The sequence below is a fragment of the Plecotus auritus genome, assembly GCF_963455305.1.
Source record: "Plecotus auritus genome assembly, chromosome: 9".
Classification (NCBI taxonomy): Eukaryota; Metazoa; Chordata; class Mammalia; order Chiroptera; family Vespertilionidae; genus Plecotus; species Plecotus auritus.
The window spans coordinates 61,597,902-61,623,989 of NC_137783.1; the positions used below are offsets into that span (position 1 = coordinate 61,597,902).

Below are 26,088 nucleotides of genomic sequence, written 5' to 3' on the forward strand. Positions count from 1 at the left end.
GAATCCTCACTGGAGGAGGATATTTTTTCCATTGATTTTCAGAATAAAAGGGAAGGGAAGAGACAGAAAGAAACATTGATGTGAGAGAGACACATCCTCCCCCACTCCAACCAGGCCCGGGGATTGAGCCTGCAACTGAGGTGCATACTCTTAACCAGCCGACACTCATCACTGAGTCAAACCAGCCAGGGCAGGACAGCTCTCTACCCACCTTATAGGTGCTAGATAAAACCTCAGAAATCCTTTGTTCTATTCTCCTTGTCTTTCCCCCAAATTAACTCAGAAAGTTTCTACCCTTTTTTGTTGTTGTTGTTGTCAAAGATGCCTCTGAGGATTTATTGAAAGGCATGGACCCCTCTCCACTGAAAAATGGACTTTTGTCTGCACTGTCCCATACACATTTTTGCATATTATTTTGGGGAGAATCAATGTTTTTTTAAAAAGGGGGGAAAAAACCTGAATTAGAGAAAATAATTTCAATGAACTATAGGAATTTAACAAAACACAGACATAGTAAAATAAACTTGTTCATTTCATCAAGTTGTTTTTAGTTGTTTTCAAGCAATATTATTAATCCATTAAGTCACAACATACTCCATCCATATTTACAAGTTAAGTGCCACTCCGTATTTCCTCACTGATGACTACCATTTTATATGAGCTTCTTTGACAAACACAATGAGAACATAAATTGCTAAATGTTTGTTGGTAAGTCAGTTCAGTAAGGCACTCAAATCCCAACTAACAATGTGGCGCTTCCTCCTTCTGTAAAATGAAGCATGGTCTTGTCTTCATCATTTTCAATTCTTCATAAAAAGACATGTTCATCTTGAACTTGTCTAAACATGGGCTTATTCAAACTAGCCCATTATTATGTGTAGTTATGTTAAGGAAATCATCTCATGGCAATAGTTTACTAAAGAGGAATAAGGAAAACTAGAGTTTGAGAATAGAGCAGAAAGGAGTTCCTGAGGAAGTGTTACACCTGTATCCCCAGTACTTTGCCCAGCAGACTGTGGCAAGGACTGTAGAAAGTGAACCTTTTTAATTTCCGGGAAAACATTGCCTTTTTTGCTAGATAATTTCTCTAGAACAGCGATTTTAACCCAGTGTGATGCAAGAATTTTTAAAACATGCAGCACCCAACTATTTAGTCAAGGGCCCTGCCCTCTTTTCCCTTAGACTGTCAAATAAAAATGACAACAGCCAACACAATAGTTGTCCGGTGTGAATGAATCAAATTATACCTATTTTTTTGTCAGATCAGCAAAAATTTTAGTAATTAGTGTTTATGTGTATCATGAGATGAAAAAGGTTGAAAACCGCTGCCCTAGAAGCAAGAGAGGAAAACATAAAAACAAAAATCCCAACAAAATTTTCTTAGAAAAAAAATGTTTTATTTTACATATTTAACTCTTTATTAAATATCTTTATTTGGCTCTTAATAAAATACAAGGGTAAGCAAAAATAGGGTTACAGTTGCAGGTGAAAGTGTGTTCTTATAATATTACTAGAGGCCCAGTGCACAAAATTTGTGCACTTGGGGAGATCCCTCAGCCCGGCCTGCATCCTCACAGTCCAGGACCCTTCAGGGGAAGTCCACCTGCCACCTTAGGCCCAATCCCCCCAGGAAATAGTTTTATTATATAGGATTTATTAATTATTGTATTATTTTTCATATGAACAACTGTAAACCTACTTTGCCCACACCTGTGTATTTAAAAACCCCAAGCAAAAGCCCTGTAATTCATTAGGCTGGAAACAAATTCTTTCAGTGGTCTCCTTGAAGTGCCGTGGTCTCCACTGGCCTCAGGGAGGGCTAGGAGCATGCTCCCCAGGCAGGCGAGAAGTCCAGCAGGGAGAGGTCCTGTTGCAGTGGGTAGCTGTTTTCCTCCAACACAAAGAGGCTCTGCACCTTCAGGAAGCAAGACGCTCCGCAGGCTGCCAACAAGGAGTGCAGCACGTCTGCTGCGACCAAGCCATAGGTGACCTCCGAGGGCGGGGCTGCGGAGAACGGAAGCACACACACTCTCAGTGTCTTGTCCCGCAGGCAGAAACACGCACTGCAGGCTCACTCTTCCCCCTGGCTCTCAGTCCCAATCCTACTGTAAAGTTCTCTTGCTCTCCCTTCACTTTCTAGTCACAGCTTTTTGAAGGTATGCTAGAATGGTGACACTGACTCCTGCTGGTCATGCAGAGAGGGCATAGATAACACGCTATTCAAACTGACAGCATTTGCTGTTATGGTACAGCTACTGGCTTCTTAAAACAATAGAAGAACTGAGATTAACGTTTTCTTAAATTCAGTCTGAAACCAAAGTTTCGTAACTTGGCTTCTCCTAGGCACCTCCAAGCCCAGCACAAGTAGCATCTGCAGATTGCTTTGGAGCTCATGCTGGGTGGCCCTGGGCAGAATGTAGCCAGCAGTGGATTTTGGCCTCCACCTCCTGGGAGGCCTCAGAGCCAGCACACCCAATAGACAGCTTCAGACCACAATGAAGTACCACACAACCACCTCCACAAGTGACAAACTCAAGGTGGGGACTCAACAGGCATCAATAAGTCCTGTTCTGTAGGGTGGGTCTCGGCACAGCTGATCCTCCACAAGGTAGCAGCCAGTGTTTGCAGACAGTTGGCCAGGATGTAAATCCCTCCCATCGCCATGCCAACAGCAATCAAGGCTCAACTACCACAAAAGGGTGTTCACAGCCCAAGGGAGTGCACCTGGAGTGCCCAACTTGGTGATCGGGGAGGCTGTGCCATTGGACCCTACAGAACACCTACTACATTAGGCCAACGTACCAAGCCCAGGAGACACAGCAGCTCTACCTGATACACAGAAACAAACACTGGGAGGCTGCCAAATGAGGAGATAAAGAAACATATTCCAAATGAAAGAACAGAACAAAACTCCACAAAAATAATTAAACAAAAGGGAGAGAAGCAAACCACCAGATGCAGAGTTCAAAACAATGGTTGCAAGGGTCCTCAAACTACAGCCCGTGGGCCACATGCGGCCGGCCGAGGACATTTATCTGGCCCACCAGGTGCCGCTGCCTGTCCTGCTTAGCAGCCGACTCGTCCCGGGCCCACAGTGCACATAGGAATTTGTTCATAGTTGTTTTTTTTTTAAACTATAGTCCGGCCCTCCAACGGTCTGAGGGACAGTGAACTGGCCCCCTGTTTAAAAAGTTTGAGGACCAGAGAAACCAAGATGGCCGCATAGGTAAGCACCTAAACTGCTGCCTCGCACAACAATTTCAAAACTACAACTAAAAAACAGAACGGACACCATCCAGAACCACACGAAAGCTGGCTGAGTGAAAATTCTACAACTAGAAGGAAAGAGAAAAGCTCACAGAGAATTGGAGGTACGGCAAAGGGTCTTTGTGCGCGAAGAGAGGAAGGGCGGCTGAGAGCCTGGCTGACTTTCTCTGGCGGGAGGGGGAAGGAAGCCCCCGACTGCACTTAACCCCAGTTCTGACTGCACTGAACCCCAGTTCCAGGCGAGCCCCTGGGGACCCACGCTCTTGTGGGAGGAGTTTGGACTCTCAGGCGGAGACTCGGGAGCCGGGGAAGGCAGAGGTCTGAAGGCACGCACGTGCCAGTGCGCACAAAGGCTGCGGAGGTTGCCACAGGCTTTCCCTAGTGGAAGAGAGTCAGAGGCTCCTGACTGCACTGAGCCCCAGTTCTGACTGCAGTGAACCCCAGTTCCAGGTGAGCCCCTGGGGACACACGCTCTTGTGGGGGGAGTCTGGACTCTCGGGCGGAGACTCAGGAGCCGGGGAAGGCAGAGGTCTGAAGGCGCGCACGTGCGCGCAAGGGCAAGGCTGACGGGAAGCCAAGACTGAGACTCCACCCCATCCAAGCTGAGCACAGAGGCTATTGCAATTTGGCAAGTCTAATCCTATAAGGCTGTCTCCAGCACCGAACTTCTCCCAGCATAGACACAGCTGATCCTTACAGCCAACTGGCCTGGAGGTCAATTCCTCACAGTGATACCAACAACAATCAAGACTTAATTACAACAAGGCTGTACACACAGTCCACAAAGGGGTGCACCAAGAGTGTCCACCTCAGGTTAACTGGGGAGGCAGACCCACTGGGCCATATAGGAAACCTAGCACACAAATCTACCCTACCAACTCAGGGAAGCGGTGAAAATGCGGTGTCAAAGAATCAGATCACAAACGAAAGAAATGGAGGAAAACAAACGACTGGATATAGAATTCAAAACCACGGTTATAAGGCTTTTCCAGAATATCCTAGAAAAGGCCGATAAATATAACGAGACCCTCGAAGATATGAAAAAGGACCAACTAGAAATTAAACATACACTGACTGAAATAAAAAATATTATACAGAGACCCAAAAACAGACTAGAGGAACACAAAAATCAAGTCAAAGAATTGAAATACAAAGAAGCAAAAAACACTCAACCGAAAAAGCAAAAAGCAAAAAAACAAATCCAAAAAGTTGAAGATAGTGTAAGAAGACTCTGGGACAACTTCAAGCGTACCAACATCAGTATTATGGGGGTGCCAGAAGAAGAGAGAGAGCAAGATACTGAAAACCTATTTGAAGAAATAATGACCGAAAACTTCCCCCACCTGGTGAAAGAAATAGACTTACAAGTCCAGGAAGTGCACAGAACCGCAAACAAAAGGAATCCAAAGAGGACCACACCAAGACACATCATAATTAAAATGCCAAGAGCAAAAGAAAAAGAGAGAATATTAAAAGCAGCAAGAGAAAAACAGTTAGTTACCTACAAGGGAGCACCCATATGACTGTCAGCTGATTTCTCAACAGAAACTATGCAGGCCAGACGGGAGTGGCAAGAAATTTTCAATGTGATGAATAGCAAGAACCTACAACCAAGATTACTCTACCCAGCAAAGCTATCATTCAGAATGGAAGGGCAGATAAAGAGCTTCACAGATAAGAAAAAGCTAAAGGAGTTCATCACCACCAAACCAGTATTATATGAAATGCTGAAAGGTATTCTTAAAGAAGACGAAGAAGAAAAAAGTAAAGATAAAAATTATGAACAACAAATATATATCTATCAACAAGTGAACCTAAAAATCAAGTGAATTAAAAACCTGAGGAACAGAATAATCTGGTGAATATAGTAGAATCAGGGGCATAGAAAGGGAGTGGACTGATAATTCTCAGGGGGAAAGGCGTATGGGGGGGTTCATGAAGAGACTGGACAAAAATCATACACCTATGGATGAGGACAGTGCGGGGGAGGTAAGGGCAGAAGGTGGGGTGGGAACTGGGTGGAGGGGAGCTATGGGGGGAAAAAGGAAAAACAATTGTAATAATCTGAATAAAGATTTATTAAAATAAAATAAAAAAGTTTGAGGACCCCTGGTGCCAAGGAACTTAAGGAAAAAGTGGTTGAACTTAAATAGAACTTCAAAAGCATAAAAAAGGAATTGGAAACCATAAAAAACAACCAGTCAGAATTGAAGAATACACTAACTGAAATGAAGAATAATTTTCAGGGGCCCGGCCAGTGTGGCTCAGGTGGTTGAGCGTCAACATATGAACCAGGAGGTTGAGGTTGGATTCCTTTTCAGGGCACATGCCCGGGTTGCGGGTTTGATCCCTGGTGGTAGGCGTGCAGGAGGCAGCCAGTAAATGATTCCCTCTCATCACTGATATTGCTTTCTCTCCTTCCTTTACCCTTCCTCTCTGAAATCATTAAAAAATAATAATAATTTACAGGGATCCTGGCCGGTGTTGCTCAGTAGTTAGAGCATCAACTGAAGGATCCTGGGTTCAATTACCAGTCAAAGTCATATACCTTGGTTGTGGGTTTGCTCCCCACTTCTGGTCAGGAGGCATGCAGGAGGCAACCAGTCAATGTCTCTCTCTCAAATCAATGTCTCTCTCTCTGTTTCTCTCTATTTCTCTCCCCTTCCCTAGCTCAGTTCCACTCTCTCTGAAGAACAATGGGAAAAAATATCCTCAGGTAAGGATTAACAAACAAATAAAATAAAATATATATATATCCTCAGGTGAGAATTTTTAAAAAATGTCCATACTGCCCAAAGCAATCTATAGATTCATTGCAATTCCTATTAAAATACCAATGACATATTTCACAGATCTAGAACAAATATTCCAAAAATTTATACAGAACCACCAAAGACTCCAAATAGCCCCAACAATTTTGAGGAAGAAGAACAAAGTTGAAGGTATCACACTACCTGATATCAAACTGTTTTACAAGGCCATGGTAATCAAAACAGCCTGGCCCTGGCTGGTGTGGCTCAGGTGGTTAGGCATTGTCTCAAGTACTTAAGAGTTGCCAGCTGAATTCCCAGTCAGGGAACATGCCCTGGTTGCAGGCTTGATCCCTGGTGGTGAGGCATCCGGGAAGCAGCTAATTAATGTTTCACTCACTCTTGCTCCCTGTCCCTTCCTCTCTCTAAAAATCAACAAAAATATATATATTTTTAAAAACAGCCTGGTACTGGCATAAGAACAGGCATATAGATCAATGGAACAGAGTCAGGAAATAAACCCATGTCTTTATGGTCAATTAATATTTGACAAAGGAGGAAAGAACACACAATGGAGTCAAGATAGTCTCTTCAATAAATGGCAGTATGGAAATTGGACTGGAACATTCAAAAAAAGGAAACTAGACCACCAACTTAGACCATACACAAGAATAAACTCAAAATGGATAAAATACTTAAATATAAGTCACAAAACCATAAAAATCCTAGAAGAAAACATAAGCAGTAAAATTTCAGGCATTACTCGTAGCAATATTTTTGCCAATTTTTCCTTGGGCAAGAGAAACAAAGCAAAAAAATAAAGAAATGGGACTACAAACTAAAAACCTTTGCACAGAAAAAAAATAAAATCAACAAAATGAAAAGGCACTGAATCAAATGGAAGAACATATTTGTCGATGCATCTGATAGGGGGTTAATTTTCAAAATATATAAAAAACTTATACAACTCAACAACAAAAAGAAAAAACAACACAATTAAAAATGGACGAAGGAATAGACACTTCTCCAAAGAGGACATTCAGATGGCCAATAGTCATATGAAAAGATGCTCAACATCACTAATCATGAGACAAATGCAAATTAAAACCACAGTGAGATATCACCTCACGCCTCTTAGAATGACTAGCATCAATAAATCAAGAGGAGAAACCAAGATAGCGGCATAGGTAAGAACCTAAACTGCTGCCTCGCACAACAATTTCAAAACTACAACTAAAAGACAGAACGGACACCATCCAGAACCACAGGAAACCTGGCTGAGTGAAAATTCTACAACTAGAAGGAAAGAGAAAAGCTCACAGAGAATTGGAGGTACGGCAAAGGGTCTTTGTGCACGCAGAGAGGGTGGCTGAGAGCCTGGCTGACTTTCTCTGGCGGAAGGGGGAAGGAAGCCCCTGACCGCACTGAACCCCAGTTCTGACTGCACTGAACCCCAGTCCCGGGCAAAACCCCGTGGACCCAGGCTCATACAGGGGGGGTCTGGACTGTCAGGTAGAGAGAAAGGCACCCGGAGACTAGGAGACCCAGGGGAGACCCGGGAGAGCCCTGGTAGGCAGGGTTCCGGAGGCGTGCACGCCAGTGTGCACAAAGGCTGCGGAGGTTGCCACAGGCTTTCCCTAGCAGAAGGGAGTCCGAAGCTCCTGACTGCACTGACCCCCAATTCTGACTGAACCCCAGTTCCAGGCCAGCCCCTGGGGACCCGCGCTCTTACGGGGGAGGGGGTGAATCTGGACTCTCGGGCGGAGACTCGGGAGCCGGGGAAGGCAGTGGTCTGCAGGCGCGCACATGCCAGTGCGCACAAAGGCTGCGGAGGTTGCCACAGGCTTTCCCTAGTGGAAGAGAGTCAGAAGCTCCTGACTGCACTGAGCCCCAGTTCTGACTGCACTGAACCCCAGTTCCAGGCGAACCCCTGGGGACCCACGCTCTTGTGGGGGGAATCTGGACTCTCGGGCAGAGACTCGGGAGCCGGGGAAGGCAAAGGTCTGCAGGCGCCCGCATGCCAGTGCGCACAAAGGCTGCGGAGGTTGCCACAGGCTTTCCCTAGTGGAAGAGAGTCAGAAGCCGGGGAAGGCAGAGGTCTGCAGGCGCACACGCGCACAAGGGTAAGGCTGACTGGAAGCCAAGACTGTCTGCTCCGCCCTGAGACTCCACCCCATCCAAGCTGAGCACAGAGGCTATTGCAATTTGGCAAGTCTAATCCTATAAGGCTGTCTCCAGCACCGAACTTCTCCCAGCATAGACACAGCTGATCCTTACAGCCAACTGGCCTGGAGGTCAATTCCTCACAGTGGTACCAACAACAATCAAGACTTAACTACAACAAGGCTGTACACACAGTCCACAAAGGGGTGCACCAAGAGTGTCCACCTCAGGTTAACTGGGGAGGCAGACCCACTGGGCCATATAGGAAACCTAGCACACAAATCTACCCTACCAACTCAGGGAAGCAGTGAAAATGCGGCGTCAAAGAAACAGATCACAAACGAAAGAAATGGAGGAAAACAAACGACTGAATATAGAATTCAAAACCACGGTTATAAGGCTTTTCCAGAATATCCTAGAAAAGGCCGATAAATATAACGAGACCCTCGAAGATATGAAAAAGGACCAACTAGAAATTAAACATACACTGACTGAAATAAAAAATATTATACAGAGACCCAAAAACAGACTAGAGGAACACAAAAATCAAGTCAAAGAATTGAAATACAAAGAAGCAAAAAACACTCAACCGAAAAAGCAAAAAGAAAAAACAATCCAAAAAGTTGAAGATAGTGTAAGAAGACTCTGGGACAACTTCAAGTGTACCAACATCAGAATTATGGGGGTGCCAGAAGAAGAGAGAGAGCAAGATACTGAAAACCTATTTGAAGAAATAATGACCGAAAACTTCCCCCACCTGGTGAAAGAAATAGACTTACAAGTCCAGGAAGCACACAGAACCCCAAACAAAAGGAATCCAAAGAGGACCACACCAAGACACATCATAATTAAAATGCCAAGAGCAAAAGAAAAAGAGAGAATATTAAAAGCAGCAAGAGAAAAACAGTTAGTTACCTACAAGGGAGCACCCATACGACTGTCAGCTGATTTCTCAACAGAAACTATGCAGGCCAGACGGGAGTGGCAAGAAATTTTCAATGTGATGAATAGCAAGAACCTACAACCAAGATTACTCTACCCAGCAAAGCTATCATTCAGAATGGAAGGGCAGATAAAGAGCTTCACAGATAAGAAAAAGCTAAAGGAGTTCATCACCACCAAACCAGTATTATATGAAATGCTCAAAGGTATTCTTAAAGAAGACGAAGAAGAAAAAAGTAAAGATAAAAATTATGAACAACAAATACATATCTATCAACAAGTGAACCTAAAATTCAAGTGAATTAAAAACCTGAGGAACAGAATAATCTGGTGAATATAATAGAATCAGGGGCATAGAAAGGGAGTGGACTGATAATTCTCAGGGGGAAAGGGGTATGGGGGCGTTCAGGAAGAGACTGGACAAAAATCATACACCCATGGATGAGGACAGTGGCGGGGGAGGTAAGGGCAGAAGGTGGGGTGGGAACCGGGTGGAGGGGAGCTATGGGGGGAAAAAGGAGAAACAATTGTAATAATCTGAATAAAGATTTATTAAAAGAATAAATCAACAAAAAAGTGTTGGTGAGGATGTGCAGAAAAGGAAACCCTCATGGTGCACTGCTGGTGGGAATGCAGACTGGCGCAGCCTCTATGGAAAGCAGTATGGAGTTTCCTCAAAAATATTAAAAATGGAGCCGAAACCGGTTTGGCTCAGTGGATAGAGCATCAGCCTGCGGACTGAAGGGTCCCAGGTTCGATTCTGGTCAAGGGCATGTACCTTGGTTGCGGGCACATACCCAGTGGGGGGTGTGCAGGAGGCAGCTGATCGATGTTTCTCTCTCATCGATGTTTCTAACTCTCTATCCCTCAACCTTCCTCTCTGTAAAAAATCAATAAAATATATTAATAAAAAAAATATTAAAAATGGAACTTCCTTTTCATCCAGCAATCCCACTTTGGGGGATATATCTGAAGAAACACAATATACTCATTTGAAAGAATATATGCATCCTATAACTTGATATGTGGTATTATAATTCCTCCAAATTTGTTCTTCTTTCACAAGATTACTGCAGTTATTCAGGGTCTTTTTTAGTTCCATATAATTTTTTGGAGTATTTGTTCTAGATCTGTGAAATATGCTGTTGGTATTTTAATAGGGGATGCATTGAATCTGTAGATTGCCTGGGGTAGTATAGACATTTTAATGATGTTGATTCTACCAACCTATGAACACGGTATATTCTAAACTTGTTTATATCTTCTTCTTATCTCTTTTTTCAACGTCCTATACTTTTCCAAGTATAGATCTTTTGCCACCTTGGTTAAGTCTATTCCTAAGTATCTTAATTTTTTTGTTGCAGTGGCAAATGGGATAGCTTGTTTAGTTTCTCTTTCTGAGAATTCATTATTGGTATATGAAAAAGTCATCGATTTTGGGGTGTTCATTTTGTATCCTGCTACATTGCCAAATTCATTTATTAAATCTAGTAGTGTTTTGGTAGAGTCTTTAGGGATTTCTATGTACAATATCATGTCATTTGTGAATAATGAGTATTTTACTTTCTCCTTTAGAATTTGGATGCCTTTTATTTCTTCTTCTTATCTGATCACTGTGGCTAGGACTTCCAGTATTATGTTGAATAAGAGCAGTGAACATGGACAACCCAGTTCTTAAGGGAAACAGTTTTAGTTCTTGCCCATTTAGTATGATGCTTGCTATAGATTTGTCAATATGGCCTTTAACGTGTTGAGATATGCTCCTCTATTCTCACTTTGCTGGGAGTGTTTATCAAAAATGGGTGTTGGATTTTGTCGAATGCTTTTTCTGCATCTATTGATAATGATCATGTGATTTTTGTCTTTCAATTTGTTTTGTGATGTATCAAGTTTACTGATTTGTGAATATTGTACCAGTCTTGCATTCCTGGAATAAATCCCACTTGGTCATGCTGTATGATCTTTTTAATATATTGCTGGATCTAATTTGCTAATATTTTGTTGAGGATTTTAGCATATATGTTCTTCAGGGATATTGGCCTGTAATTATTTCTTTGTAGTGTCTTCATCTGGTTTTAGAATTAGGATAATTCTGGCCTCATAAAAAGAGTTTGGAAGTGTTCCTTCCTTTTGGATTTTTTGGAATAGTTTGAGGAGTATAGGTGTTAGTTCTTCTTGAATGTTTGGTAAAATTCCCCTGTGAAGCAGTCTGGACCTGGGCTTTTGTTTGCTGGGAGTTTTTTGAATGCTGCTTCTATTTCATCAGTTGTTTTATTGGTCTATTCAGGTTTTCTGATTCTTCTTGATTCAGTTTTGGGAGATTGTATTTTTCTAGGAATTTGTCTATTGCATCCATATTGTCCAGGTTGTTGGCATACAGTTGTTCATAGTATTTTCTTACAATCCTTTGTATTTCTGTGGCATCAGTGGTTACTTCTCCACTTTCGTTTCTGATTTTATTTATTTGGGTTCTCTCTTTTTGTTTCTTGAGGAGTCTGGCTAATGGTTCATCAATTTTGTTTATCCTTTCAAAGAAACAGCTCTTGGTTACATTGATTTTTTTTGTATCGTTTTTTAGTCTCTGTGTTATTTATTTCTGCTCTAAATTTTATTATTTTTTTCCTTCTACTTACTCTGGGCTTTGTTACCATTCTCTTTCTAGTTCTTTAAGTTGTAGCATTAAATAGTTTATTGTTGATTTTTCTTGTTTTTTTGAGGTATGCCTGTAATGCTATGAACTTCCCTCTCAGTACTGCTTTTGCTGTGTCACAGAGATTTGGGGTTGCTATGTGTTCATTTTCATTTGTTTCCAAGAAGTTTTTTGTTTCTTTCTTGATTTAATTGGCAACCCATTCATCCTATATAATAAAAGGGTAATATGCAAATAGACTGAATGGCAGAAAGACCAGAATGCCTGCGGCCCCTTGCCCCAGCCAGCCCACCCACAATGACCCCCACGGGCTGGACCCCACCAGTACATGAATTCGTGCACCGGGCCACTAGTTGTTTAACAATATGCTATTTAGCCTCCATGTGTTTGAATGTTTTGGGGTGTTTTTACATACTTGATTTCTAATTTCATTCCACTGTGATCTGAGAAGATGCATGATTTGATTTCAATCTTGTTGAACTTGTAGAGACTTGTTTTGTGTCCTAATATGTGGTCTATCTTTGTGAATGACCCATGTGCACTTAAGAAGAATGTATATTCTGCTGCTGAGGGGTGAAATGTTCTATAAATGTCCATTAAATCCATCTGATCCAGTATGTCCTTTAGTCATTGTTTCCCTATTAAGTTTTTGTGTGGAAGATCTATCCAGTGAATTCAGCGGGGTGTTAAAGTCCCCTACTATGATTGTATTGCTGTCGATCTCTCCATTAAAGTCTTCTAGAAGTTTTTTATATATTTAGGTGCTCCTATATTGGCTGCATATATGTTTACCAGGGTTATATCTTCTTGTTGGATCAATCCCTTTAGTATTATGTAGTGAACTCTATTGTCTCTTGTGATGGCCTTCATTTTGAAGTCTATTTTGTCGGATATGAGTATTGCTACTCCAGCTTTTTTTTCTTTTCCATTTGCATGTAAACATTTTTTTCTATTCCTTCACTCTCATCCTGTATATGTCTTTTGTTCTGAGGTGGGTCTCTTGTAAAACAGCATATAGTTGGGTCATGTTTTTGTATCCATTCAGCTACCCTATGCCTTTTGATTGGAGCATTTAATCCATTTACATTTAGGGTTATTATTGATAGATACTTATTTATTGACATTTTAATTATGTATGCCTAGGTTTCTCTCTGAGTTTCTTCTTCTCGTTACAGCAGTCCCTTTAGAATTTCTTATAATGCTAAATTGGTGGTGATGTACTCCTTTAGCTTTTTTTTTGTTCAGGAAGCTCTCTATTTGACCGTCTATTTTGAATGATAGCCTTGCTGGATATACTAATCTGGTTTCAAATCTTTGCTCTCCATTACCTTGAGAACTTCATGCCATTCCCTTCCAGCCTGTAGAGTTTCTGATGAGAAATCAGGTGTCAGCCTTATGGGAGCTTCATTGTAGGTAACAGTTTGCTTTTCTCTTGCAGCCTTTAAGATTCTATCTTTGTCTTTAAATGTTGGCAATATAAGTGTCTGGGCATGGGCCTGTTTGGGTTCTTCTTGATTGAGGTTCTCTGTGCCTCCTGAACTTATTCCTTTACCAGGTTAGGGAAGTTTTCTGCCATTATTTCTTCAAACACATTCTCTATCCTTTTCTCCCTTTCTGCCTCTTCTGGCACACCTACCATTTGAATATTGTTATGTTTCACATTGTCCCACAGCTCCCTTAAGCTGTCCTCCTGTTTTTTAATTGCTTTTTTCTTTTTGGTTCTCTGAATGATTTTTTCAACCTTGTCTTCGAATTCACCGATTTGATCCTCATCTTCCCCTAATCTGCTGTGTATTCCTTCCAGTGTGTTCTTTATTTGTACTATGTCATTCTTTATTTCTGTTTTCATAGTTACTATATCTTTTTTCATGCTGTTGGGCATCTTTACTATCATTACTCTGAACTCTGTATCAGATAAATTTCTTATCTCCATTTCATTTATCTCTTCTTCTGGAGAATCCTCTTGTTCTTTCATTTTGGGGTTGTTTCTTTGTCTTCTTATTTTGGCTGCCTGTTTGGGTTTGTGACTATGTATTAGGTATATCTGCTATGCCTCTCAATCTCTAGTGCAGGACAGTGTAAAACGCTGTGTCTGACTAATTAGATCAGGCAAAGACTCAAAGCCTCCAGAGATCACCTCTGCCTACAACTTGAATTGACCTCTGGCAATTGTCCTCACATGTGGTGAGAGTTTTCTTCACCAGGGTGGGCAGTTGCTTCTGTCTGGAGGCTAATTATTATTTTCAGTCTCTTAAGTGGCCTCAAGAACTCAGCACTGTGGGCAGAATGTTTTCCCCAATAGGGTGAGTCACCTGTATAGCAAATGTCTGTGTGGGAATGATTGTCCTCCACTGCATGAGGGAATGACTCAGCAAAGGAAACCCAGGTGTCTGCCTTCAGAGCTCTAACCCCAGAGACCCCTATCCTAGCTTCTGCTCACACAGCTCCAGTACACTCTGCCCTCCCTTTGCTGAAGCACAAGGTGGGTGGCTCCACAGGGGATTTTGTGCCTTACCCCTTTAAGAGGGTGCCTGAATTTTCAGCCTGCTCTCCCTGGCTGACAGCAACTCTGCTGCTTTTCACAGCCAGATGTTATGTGGGTATCCTTTTCAGTTCTGGTGCTCTCTGCTGGGGAGCCCATCTTGGGGATTAGACCCCAGAGTTCTCAGTGGCAAGCCTCCACAGCTAAGAGAACTCTCCAGAACTTCAGTTACTGTGTGTGGGAGCCTGGCCAGCCCTTTCACACCTCCACCCCTCCTACCAGTCTCTATGTGGTCTCCACTTTCGGCCCTCGGGTATCAGGGTTCTCTCCAGTGAGTCTTCCATTGATTACTGAGGCAGTTTTTCTGTATTTTAGTTGTAATTCCAGTTCAGTCCTGGGAGCATGTCCTGTCCGTGCAGCATTCACTTACTCTGCCACCATTTTTTATCTCCAAGAACATTCTTTTAGAGATCTGCTAGTTCCTCCCTGGGCAAGGAAGGGAGCCTGAGGTTGAGTGGGGAAGATGTTTTCAGAGCTGGATGACTTTGGAGGGGACTAAGATGTGGAACAGGGTCTGCGTTTCCAAGCCCCAGGCCCAGAAGGAAATCAGGCAGAGACTCAAAGCTTCCAGAGACCTGCATCTGCTTGCAGTCTGCCTGTAGTCTAATTGTTATCAGCTTTGATCAGCCTCAGGCTATGGACCAGATGGTGGGGTGAGAGTTCTTCCAACAGGATGTGATGACTGCCTTTCCCCTAGGCAAAAACCACCTGGACAGCAAAGGCCCATAAGAGAAAGATATCTTTTGCAGCTTGAGGGAATGACTCAGCACAGGAAACAGGGGTGGCTGCCCTCTGAGCTCCAATCCCAGAGCCCCCAACTCTGGACTCTCTTCACACAGTTCCAGTCCACTCTTCCCTCCCTCTGCCAGAGCCCAAGGTGAGTAGCTGCACACTAAATTTTGTGGGTTGGCCCTTTAAGAGGGTACCTGCATTTTCCACCATCTCTGGCTGCTGCTTTTCACAGCCAGGTGTTATGTGGGCACCTTTCTCAGTTCTGGTGATCTGGGTTGGGGAGCCAAGCTTGGGGTTTAGATCTCAGAGTTCTCAGTGGGAACCCCCTTCAGCTGAGATATCCCTCCAGACCTTCAGCTGCTGTCTGTGGGAGCCTGGCCAGCACTTTTGCACCTCCACACTTCCTACCAGTCTCTATGTAGTCTCCACTTTCCATCTTTGGTTATCAGGATTCTCTCCAGCTAGTCCTCAGTTGATATTTTAGGGCGGTTTTTCTGTATTTTAGTTGTATTTCCAGTTTGATCCTGGAAGAGTATCAGTGTAGCTTCCATTACTCTGCTGCCATTTTTAATTCCCCAGAGCAGCGTTTTTTTACAATAGCCAAGATGTGGAAACAGCCAAAGGGCCCATCAGTAGATAAGTGGATAAAAAGCTGTGGTACATTTACACAATGAATACTACTTGGGTGTAAAAAAGAAGGATATTTTACCTTTTAAAAGCATGAATGGACCTAAGTGAAAAAAAGCTAGTTAGAGAAAGACAAATGTTGTATGATATTACTTATATGTGGAATCTAATGAACAAAATAAATTAACAAACCAAATAGAAACAGCCCATACATACAAAAAACAGACTGACAGCTGTCAGAGGGTAGGGGGTTGAGGGACTGGGTTAAAAAAGGTGAAGGGATAAAGAAAAAAATATGTATATACACAATATAGACAGGAGTATGGTGATAGTCAGATGGAAAGTGGGGTGGGGAGAGGTAGAAGTGGGCAAAGGGGGGATAAATGGGGAAGGAAAGAGACTTTACTTTGGGCAATGAGCACACAGTGTAGTATGCACATGATGTTTGATTGACTTGTACACTTGAAACCAGTGTGGTTTTTTTGTTCGCTTGTTTTATATTTTATTTTTTTTAATCCTCATCTAAGGACATATGGAGAGAGAGAGAAATATCGGTGTGAGAAACATCAATTGGCTGCCTTCCATATGCTTCCCAACTGGGAATCAAAGCAGCAACCTTTTGGTGCACAGGATGACTCTTAACCAACTGAGCCACTCCAGCCAGGTGAAACCTGTATGGTTTTATTAACCAATGTCACCCCAATAAATTCAATAAATAAATAAATGAAAGAAATTAACTTCTGCCATTATCACCTGGCTGGGATGTACCAAATAACAACCAACAGAGTGCATACAAACAGGGCAGGTGCAAGAACATGAAGATAAACTCTCTCTGAGGTCCAGGTGCAGAGGGAAGGGTTAAAGTGGATGGTAGAGCAGGAATATTGGGGAAAACCAGAAAATCACTTCCCACCATAAGCACAAGATGATGCTAGAGGAATTTGAAGCCAGTGGTGACCTGAAGGTAATGATAGCAATAACAAACTTGAACACAACTCAATATCTGACAAGAGTGACTCTACTCTGCTCACCCTTTGCCCCAGTAAAGGTTTAGGAGAACAGGTATGCCCATTTCCAGGTTAAAAAAACAACTGTTTATCTCAGCTATATTTTTCTATATGTAATGTTCAGCATTCAAGTAAAAATTACTAGCCTGGCCAGCAAGTCTCAGTGGTTGAGTATCGACCTATGAATCAGGAGGTCATGGTTTGATTCCCAGTCAGAGCACATGTCTGGGGTTGTGGGCTCGGTCCCCAGTGTGGGGAGTGTAGAAGGCAGCCAAATCAATGATGATTCTATCTCATCATTGATATTTCTATCTCTTTCTCCCTCTCCCATCTTCTCTGAAATAAAAATTTTCAAAAATCTTAAAAAAAAAAAAAAAAAGACGGAGCAATCAATAGAACCAGATTACCTCATTTGCTTGAGACTAATGAGGAAAGTTATCAAGTTGGATCACCTGACAAATGGGTATTTTCACATTGCTGTTAGCCACTGACTATACCTAGCTTCATAACTAAAGAGAGTAGACTTTAGGTGGTGAGCACACAGTGCAATATAGAGATGAATTACTAGAAAATTGTACACTTGAAATATATATAATGTTATTAAACAATGTCACCTCAATAAAATTAATTTTTAATAAACTAAGATCCTGAACCAAGATGGCGGCATACTATACTTGCTGCCTCTCACAACCACATCAAAATTACAACTAAAGGCAGAACAACTACCACCCAGAACCGCAAGAAAGATGGCTGAGTGGAAGTTCCACAACTAGAGAGGTGAAGAAAGCACAGTGAGACTGGTTAGAGGTGCGGAGGCGCAGAAAGTGCTGGCACCTGGATGTGCTGCTCTTTTAATCGGGAGGGAGATACAAGCTCCCGCTTGCTCTGAACTCCAGTTCCAGGCGAGACTCTGGGAGATCCAGGCACATACGGGGAGAAACTGGACTGTCTGGCATCGGGTCAGGAACACCAGGGCGGCTTTCTCTCAGAGGTGCTCACAGCGATCATTGTTCCTGCATGGGGGCACAGGACGTGGAGAACCGGGGACTTCTCCGGTTCAGGACTGACTGGCAGCCATTGCTGGTTGCTCTGCCCTGTGATTCCCAGAGACCCCACCCCACCCAATTTACAACTCAACCCAAGCTGTGCACATCGGCTTTTGCATATGAATGGCCTGTCCTTTTTCCACCTAAAACCTGTCAAGCTGCAGGTGGGTCAGAGAGCCCCAGAGCTTCCAAAAGAAGGCCCAAGGCCTGGCAGCAGCAGCCGGCCTTGCTTCACAGCTGGGCCTTGTCTGGGCACCTCAAAACCCCATACAAAGAGGAGGAATCTGCAGATGTCTCAGTAGCTCCTGCTGGCCGGCCCCAGACAGTGGCTGACCTTGCACGTCCTTGGAGATCCAAGAGCCAGTGTACCCAGTGGTCAGAGTGAGACCATACCAGATTACAACTCTTCACATCCATAAGAGACACACTCTAGGGGCAGACTCAGTGAGCACCAAAGCCCCACTGAAGCAAGCCCTGCCCCATAAGGGTGTCTCCTGCGCAACAGATCTTCCAGTGTAGACACAGCTGGTCATCACAGCCAATTGGCCTGGAGGTCAATTCCTCCCAGTGATACCAACAGCAATCAAGGGTTAACTACAACAAGACTGTGCACACATCCCACAAAGGGGTGCACCAAAAGCGTCCGCCTCAGGTGACTGGGGAGACTGAGCCATTGGGCCCTATATGACACCTACCACACAAGGCCACTCTATCAACTCAAGGAGACTTAGCAGCGACCCAGTACATAGAAACAAACACAGGGAAGCAGCCAAAATGCGGAGACAAAGAAACAGGTCACAAATGAAAGAAATGGATAAAAGCAAAATACTGGATATAGAGTTCAAAACCATGGTTATAAGGTTACTCAAGAATCTTCTAGAAACCTCTAAGAAATTTAGTGAGACCCTCAAGGATATGAAAAAGGACCAATAAAAAATTAAGCATACACTGACTAAAATAAAGAATAACATACAGAGATCCAACAGCAGACTAGAGGATCCCAAGAATCAAGTCAAAGATTTGAAATACGAAGAAGCAAAAAACATCTAACCGGAAAAGAAAAAATAATCCAAAAATATGAAGATAGTCAAGCGTACCAACATCCGAATTATAGGGGTGCCAAAAGAAGAGAAAGAGCAAGATATTGAAAACCTATTTGAAGAAATAATGACAGAAAACTTCCCCACCTGGTGAAAAAAATAGACTTACAAGTCCAGGAAGCACACAGAACCCCAAACAAAAGGAATCCAAAGAGGACCACACATCATAATTAAAAGGCCACACGTGAGGCCCTGCCTTGGCCCGCAGCCCGGCACCCACACTGGCATCTGCGCCGCCCGCACCCTCACCCGCCGCCCGCACCCACGCATGCTGCCCCGCGCCAGCCGGGCCACGCTGCCCCCGCAGCTCCGCACTCTGGGTCCCGCTCCTGCCGCCGCCATGAGCACCGGCAGCTTCGTTGTTTCGCAGCCGCTCAACTACCGCGGTGGGGCCCACGTGCAGCCGGCGGACGCCTCGGGCTTGGAGACGGCGTTCGAGCCGGCCAAAAAATTTAAAAGAATAAAATAAATAAATAAATAAAAGGCCAAGGGCAAAAGACAAAGAGAGACTCTTAAAAGCAGCAAGAGAAAAACAGTTAGTTACCTACAAGGGAGTACCCATACGACTGTCAGCTGATTTCTCAGCAAACTATGCAGGCCAGAAGTGAATGGCAAGAAATATACAAAGTGATGAATAGCAAGAACCTACAACCAAGATTACTCTACCCAGCAAAGCTATCATTCAGAATTGAAGGTCAGATAAAGAGCTTCACAGACAAGAAAAAGTTAAAGGAGTTCATCACTGCCAAACCAGTATTATATGAAATGCTGAAGGATATTCTCTAAGAAGAGAAAGAAGAAAAAGGTAAAGATAAAAAATTATGAACAACAAAGTGACAACAAATACATATCTATCAACAAGTGAACCTAAAAATCAAATGAATAAAAAAACCTGATGAACAGAACAGACTGGTGAATGTAATAGAATCAGGGGCATGGAAAGGGAGTAGATTGACAATTCTTGGGGGGAAGAAGTTGTGGAGGGTGCGGGAAGAGATTGGACAAAGCTTACACCTATGGACGAGGTCAGTGGGCGGGGGGGTGGGAAGCCTGGAGTGGGGTGGGAACCAGATGGAGGAAAGCTATGGGGGGAAAAAAGAGGAACATCTATGATAATCTGAACAATAAAGATTTAATAAATAAATAAATAAATAAATAAATAAATAAATAAACAAACAAACAAACTAAGATCCTAGTGATTTTGCTTACCAAGTGACACCTAGAGTAAGAGATTAGGTGCTGCCTTCCCTCTATTCATGTGCTGAGACCTGTGTAGAGCAAGTTTTGCCTTACACTGTCTTGTGTTTCAATCAAGCTAAATTATCCTTCTGCTTTTATACTGACAGAATTCAGTCTTGATTTAAAGTCTAGTGTTCTTTCTGTTCCAATACACACTCTACACTCCGTACACGGATGAACCTGTCCATGGCATGGGGACACCTTACCTATAACTCTGCTGAGCCAGTCAGGAGAAATGTTGAGAAGAATCTTCTCCATCAGCTTTGATCCTACATGAACGCAGACCTTATATAGTCCATCAGCTATGGTCATTAAAGCTGGCCTACAAAAGAGGAAATAGAGTATGACCTTGAAAAGATCTTCACATTTTAAAAAATGTATAAATGCAATATAATTTCAAAAAGCCCTGGGTTTTTATGCAGGGTTAATTTTAATTTCTAAAGCAACTCTAGGATGTTCTGAAACATCCGGGAAAGAAGAGAAGGGCTTTTTATTATTTTTATTTTTTTAATATAGTTTATTGATTTCAGAGAGGAAGTAAGAGGGAGAGAGATAGAAACATCAATGATGAAAGAGAATCATTGACCTGATGCCTCCTGCATGTCCCACACTAGGATTGAGCCCGCAACCAGGGCATGTGCCTGACCAGGAATCAAACCCTGACTTCCTGGTTGATGCTCAACCCCTGAGCTATGCGGGCCAGGCAAAAGAAGGGCTTTTATATATATATATATATATATATATATATATATATATATATATATATATATATATATATTAATATATTTTATTGATTTTTTACAGAGAGGAAGGGAGAGGGATAGAGAGTTAGAAACATCGATGAGAGAGAAACATCGATCAGCTGCCTCCTGCACACATCCTACTGGGGATGTGCCCACAACCAAGGTACATGCCCTTGACCGGAATCGAACCTGGGACCTTTCAGTCCGCAGGCTGATGCTCTATCCACTGAGCCAAACCGGTTAGGGCAAGAAGGGCTTTTTAAAAAGTTTCAAATGATAAAATAATCAATTGAATTTATTCCATATTCATTTTATAACTTCAGATTCTAATATAAGAAAACAATTCTACACTGCTGTGTAAATTATTTTTTGAAATAAAAATAAAGGTGATAACCACATATTTCACAATAGTAATTTCAAGTTATTTTTTCCCCACTGGATTTTTTCCTATCAGAAACAAAGTCTATGGCATGTCACTAAATAGGGAAGTAGATAAATAATTTTCAGTACATGATGCAATGGCATACTACAAGGCATTAAAAAGAATGAAGGAGCCCTGGTCAGTTTTCTCAGTGGTTAGAGCATTGGCCCACGGACCAAAGGGTCGGGTTCTATTCCCCATTCAAGGGTACATACCTCGGTTGCAGGTTCCCCAGACCCAGAAAAAGCAATGGAAAAATACCCTTGGGCCCTAGCCAGTTTGGCTCATTGGATAAAGCGTCGGCCCATCAACTGAAGGGTCCTGGGTTCGATTCCAGTCAAGGGTACATACCTCGGTTGCAGGCTCTATCCCGGGACCCAGTCGGGGTTTGTGCAGGAGGCACCAAGTGATGTGTCTCTCTCACATCAATGTTTCTCTCTCTCTGTCTCTCCCCCTACCTTCCACTTTCTTGAAAAATCAATGGAAAAATATCCTCCAGTGAGGATTACAAAAAAAAAAAAAAAGAAAGAAAAATAAAAAATATCCTCAGGTAAAGATTAAAAAACACACAAAAAGAATGAGGAAGATTTATAAGCGCTATCAGAGAAGGCAAGCCATGATATACTTACTCTAAGGAACAAATAACATGAACAAACAATATGAATCATATCACTCTATCTATGTACTTTTAAAGAAAGGGATATACATACATAGTGCTGGCAAGGATGTGGAGAAACCATAACCTTCATACATTGCCGTTGAAAATGTAAAATTGTGCAGTAACTTTGAAAAATAGTTTGGCAGTTCCTCAAAAGGTTAAACAAAGAGTTACCATATAATCCCACAATTCTATTCCTGAGTATATACCCAAAAGAAATGAAAACATATATCCACATAATAATTTGTACATGAATGTCCATACCAGTGTTATTTATAACAGACAAAAAGTGGGAACAACCCAAAAGCTGATTTGTGTGGAAGGGGAATGAGAAGCAACTGCTAATGGGCACGGGGCTTTGGGGGAGGGGGAATGAAAAGGGTCTGAAATAGACACTGCTATTTTGTAAAGGCATGTAATTTATAAGGCAAAAATAAAAAGATTTTGCAAGAATTTGAACTTTTATTATTTGAAAAACAATGTGTTTTTCACTGAGTTGGTTAGTCATTTTACCATAGAGCATGTGGGATCCATATTTTCTAATGTGAATTTGTGAAAACTGAAGTACAGAAAGGTTAAACGCCTTACTAGATTCCACAACTCAAAGGTTAGATCATATAATACCTTTAAACTTTGATTATTTGTTAAGGTGGGTGACTGAGCTTCTACATTTAGATGGTTAAAAGTGTAAACCAAGTAAGAAATTGGAATAGTTTCTTCAAGACAATAAAATTTCCCAATTACTGCTTTTAGAAATCCTGTTATGATTACTGGGCAATATTTGCTTTCATAAATAGCTATTTATCACTTGGGAAATTTTGTACTCTTGTATTAGCTCTAATTAGTTCTCATTAGAAAGTAAGAGTTGATATATATAATTTATTGCTCATTCCCATGCCTATAAAAAAATTTCTTCCATCTGACTGGCTTACTTAGTTGCCTTACCTGTAGTATATTTTCTTTGTAGTACATGGCAAACAGCTAAAACACTGTTTGTAGATCTTGTTTTCATCTGTTTCTAGTTCCAATCCACACTTTGCACAGCCAGTATATGTGATGTTGGGAAGAGAAGAGAAAATGCTCTTCAGAGAACTGTGAGCATTTATAACTATTTGCTGGGTTGTTGTAGCATGAAACACTAGCTCTAAAATCTGGGCTTTGACTAGAATCACTCCTACAAAAAAAAAAACACAAAAAAAACAAAAGGTGATAAATTATAGGACAAAATTATCATTTACAAACATTTACAATTATGTCGTTGATTTATAGTTACTTGTAAAGTTACTCCTGAGATCTGGTTCTTGGTCTTCTATTTTTCACTCTTTTCCTAGATAATCTCACTCACTTATGGCTTCACTATTTTTTTAAATTTATCTTTATTGCTGAAATTATTACAGAAGTGTCCCCCCCCAAATGAAGCCCCTTTCCCCCACTTCTGCACCCTCCCCAGGCCTTCACCCCACTATCGTCTATGTCCATTTATGTATATAAGTTCTTTGGTTGATCTCTTCCCTCCCACCCCCTTCCTCTGAGAATTCTCTACCTGTTGCATGCCTCCATGTCTCTGGCTCTATTTTATTCATCATTTTGTTTTGTTACTTAGATTCCAGATATGTGAGATCATGTAATGTTTGTCTTTCTCTGACTGGCTTATTTCACTTAGCATAATACTCTCCAGGTCCCTCCAGGCTACCTCAAAGGGTAAGAGATCCTTCCTTTTTACAGCTGCATAGTGTAAATGTACCACAGCTTTTTTTTATCCACTGCTGATGGGCACCTGGGCTGTTTACACATCTTAGCTATTGTAAATAGTGCTGCTATGGAAATAGGGGTGCATACATTCTTTCTGAACAATGTTACAGGCTTCTTAGGATTTATTCTTAGAAGTGGTATTGCTGGGTCAAATGGGAGTTCTATTTTTTTTTTTTTTTCAGTAAAAAAGAAGGAATTCTTACCATTTGCAACAACATGGATGGAACTGGAGAGCATTATGCTAAGTGAAATAAGCCAGGCAGAGAAAGATAAATATCACATGATCTCACTCATTTATGGAATATAAGGAACAACATAAACTGATGAACAAAAACAGATCCAGAGATAGAGAAGCATCGATCAGTCTGTCAAACCTCAGAGGGAAGGTAGGGGAGGGTGGGGGTCAGGGGGCGAGATCAACCAAAGGACTTGTATGCATGCATATAAGCCTAACCAATGGACACAGACAACAGGGGGTGAGGGCATGAGTGCGGGGGGAGGGGGAGGGGGGAGTAATGGAGGGATGAGGACACATGTAATACCTTAATCAATAACGAAATTAAAAAATAAAATTTTTAAAAAGGGAGTTCTATTTTTAATTTTTTAAGGAAACTCCATACTGTTTTCCATAGTGGCTGCACCAGTCTACATTCCCACCAGCAGTGTACTAGGGTTCTGTTTTTTTCATATTCTCACCAGCACTTGTCATTTGTTGATTTATTATTTATTTGGCAGGTTTCATTTTAATTTGTATGTCTCTGATGATTAGTGATGCTGAGCATTTTTTCATATGTCTCTTGGCCATTTGTATATCCTCTTTGGAGAAGTTTCTATTTAGGGTGTCTGCATATTTTTTAATTGGATTGTTTCTCTTCTTTTATTGGGTTATATGAGTACTTTATATATTTTGGAAATTAACCCCTTATCAGAAGTATCATTGGCAAATATGTTCTCCCATACAATGGGTTCCCTTTCATTTGATGCCGGTTTCTTTTGCTGTGCAGAAGCTTTTTATTTTGATGTCGTCCCATTTGTTTATTTTTTTTCCTTTGTTGTGCTAGGCCTTGTATCAGTGAAAATTCTGCTATGTGAAATGTCTGAGATTTTGCTGCCTACATTTTCTTCTAGGATTTTTATAGTTTCACAACTTACATTTAAGTTTTTTATCCAACTTGAGTTTATTCTTGTGTATGGTGTAATTTGGTGGTATAGTTTCTTTTTTTTTTTTTTTCTTGCCTGTCCAATTTTCCCCACACCATTTATTGAAGAGACTGTCTTTACTCCATTGTATGATCTTGCCTCCTTTGTCAAATATTAATTGAGCATAATGGCTTGAGTCGATTTCTGGGTTCTCTGTTCTGTTGTTCCATGGGTCTATATGCCTGTTCTTGTGCCAATACCAGGCTGTTATGAGTAAGGTGGCTTTGTAGTGTAGCTTGATATCCGATGTTGTGATCAATCCAACTTTGTTCTTCCTCAAGATTGCTGTGGCTATTTGAGGTCTTTTTTGGTTCCATATAAATTTTTGGAGTGTTTGTTCTGGATCTGTGAAATATGCCATTGGTATTTTAATAGGAATTGCATTGAATGTATAGATTGCTTTGGACATTTTAATGATGTTGATTCTAGTGAAGCATAGTAATCCCTCCTTTGGAAAACTGCTGTTTGAAACTGCTGTTTGAACTACTCTGTTATTCTTAGACAGTCTCTTATTCTGTAGGTCAACTCTGTTATTTTTAGATAGTCCCTTATACTGTAAAATAACTGTTTTAGTTTGAATAATAGAAAAAGATAAAAACTTAGCTGTCTGACCTTGCAAGCTAGCCATCGATGTAACAGACTAATGCTGATACTGATAATATTCCCATATTTTCATGCCAAGTGTTTGTTCATTATGTATCCAAGGCAGGGGTGGGCAAACTTTTTGACTCGAGGACCACAATGGGTTCTTAAACTGGACCGGAGGGCCGGAACAAAAGCATGGATGGAGTGTTTGTGTGAACTAATATAAATTCAAAGTAAAGGAGCGGAGGGGAGAGCAAGAGAACCCTCCGCTCTTTCGGCTCCGCGGGCCGGATAGAACAGCCGAATGGGCCGGATCCGGCCCGCGGGCCGTAGTTTGCCCACAGCTGATCCAAGGTCACAAACTATCTGCAAAAATTAACTTACACAAAGCTCTTTGTAAAGTCAGCAGAAGGTCCAGAAAAACCATATTTGGGAGACAAAGAACTGGAAGCATATAAATAGAGAAAGCTTCCTCCATGTTTTTGGTTCAGAATTTGACAGAGATATTCTGCTCTGAACCCACGCACAATAAAAGACTCCTGATTAATTGGCTCATTAAGGCGTCTCATATCTAACTCGCTGATTTATGATACAACACTTGCAATCTATAACATGGTATATTCTTCTACTTATTATATCTTCTTCTAGCTCTTTTTTAAACATT

General features: G+C 41.7%; 1 protein-coding gene across 17 annotated transcripts in view; it reads right to left on the reverse strand.

Annotated features, from left to right (window-relative positions):
• Positions 1–534: 534 nt before the first annotated feature.
• The window catches only part of SHLD2 (shieldin complex subunit 2), a 155,122-nt gene continuing 129,568 nt past the window's right edge, over positions 535–26,088 (reverse strand). For 10 of the 17 annotated variants that reach the window (XM_080687069.1, XM_080687063.1, XM_080687067.1 and 7 more), the window contains 3 exons: positions 22,833–23,061; positions 20,272–20,387; positions 559–2,004 (listed from right to left, as the gene is read on the reverse strand). In XM_080687069.1, the coding sequence (XP_080543195.1) occupies positions 1,820–2,004; positions 20,272–20,387; positions 22,833–23,061 (530 nt within the window). In that variant the 3' untranslated portion in view covers positions 559–1,819. Of the gene's footprint in view, positions 2,005–20,271; positions 20,388–22,832; positions 23,062–26,088 lie in introns of all 17 variants that reach the window. The other 7 variants (XM_080687056.1, XM_080687070.1, XM_080687057.1 and 4 more) reach the window with 2 other exon arrangements.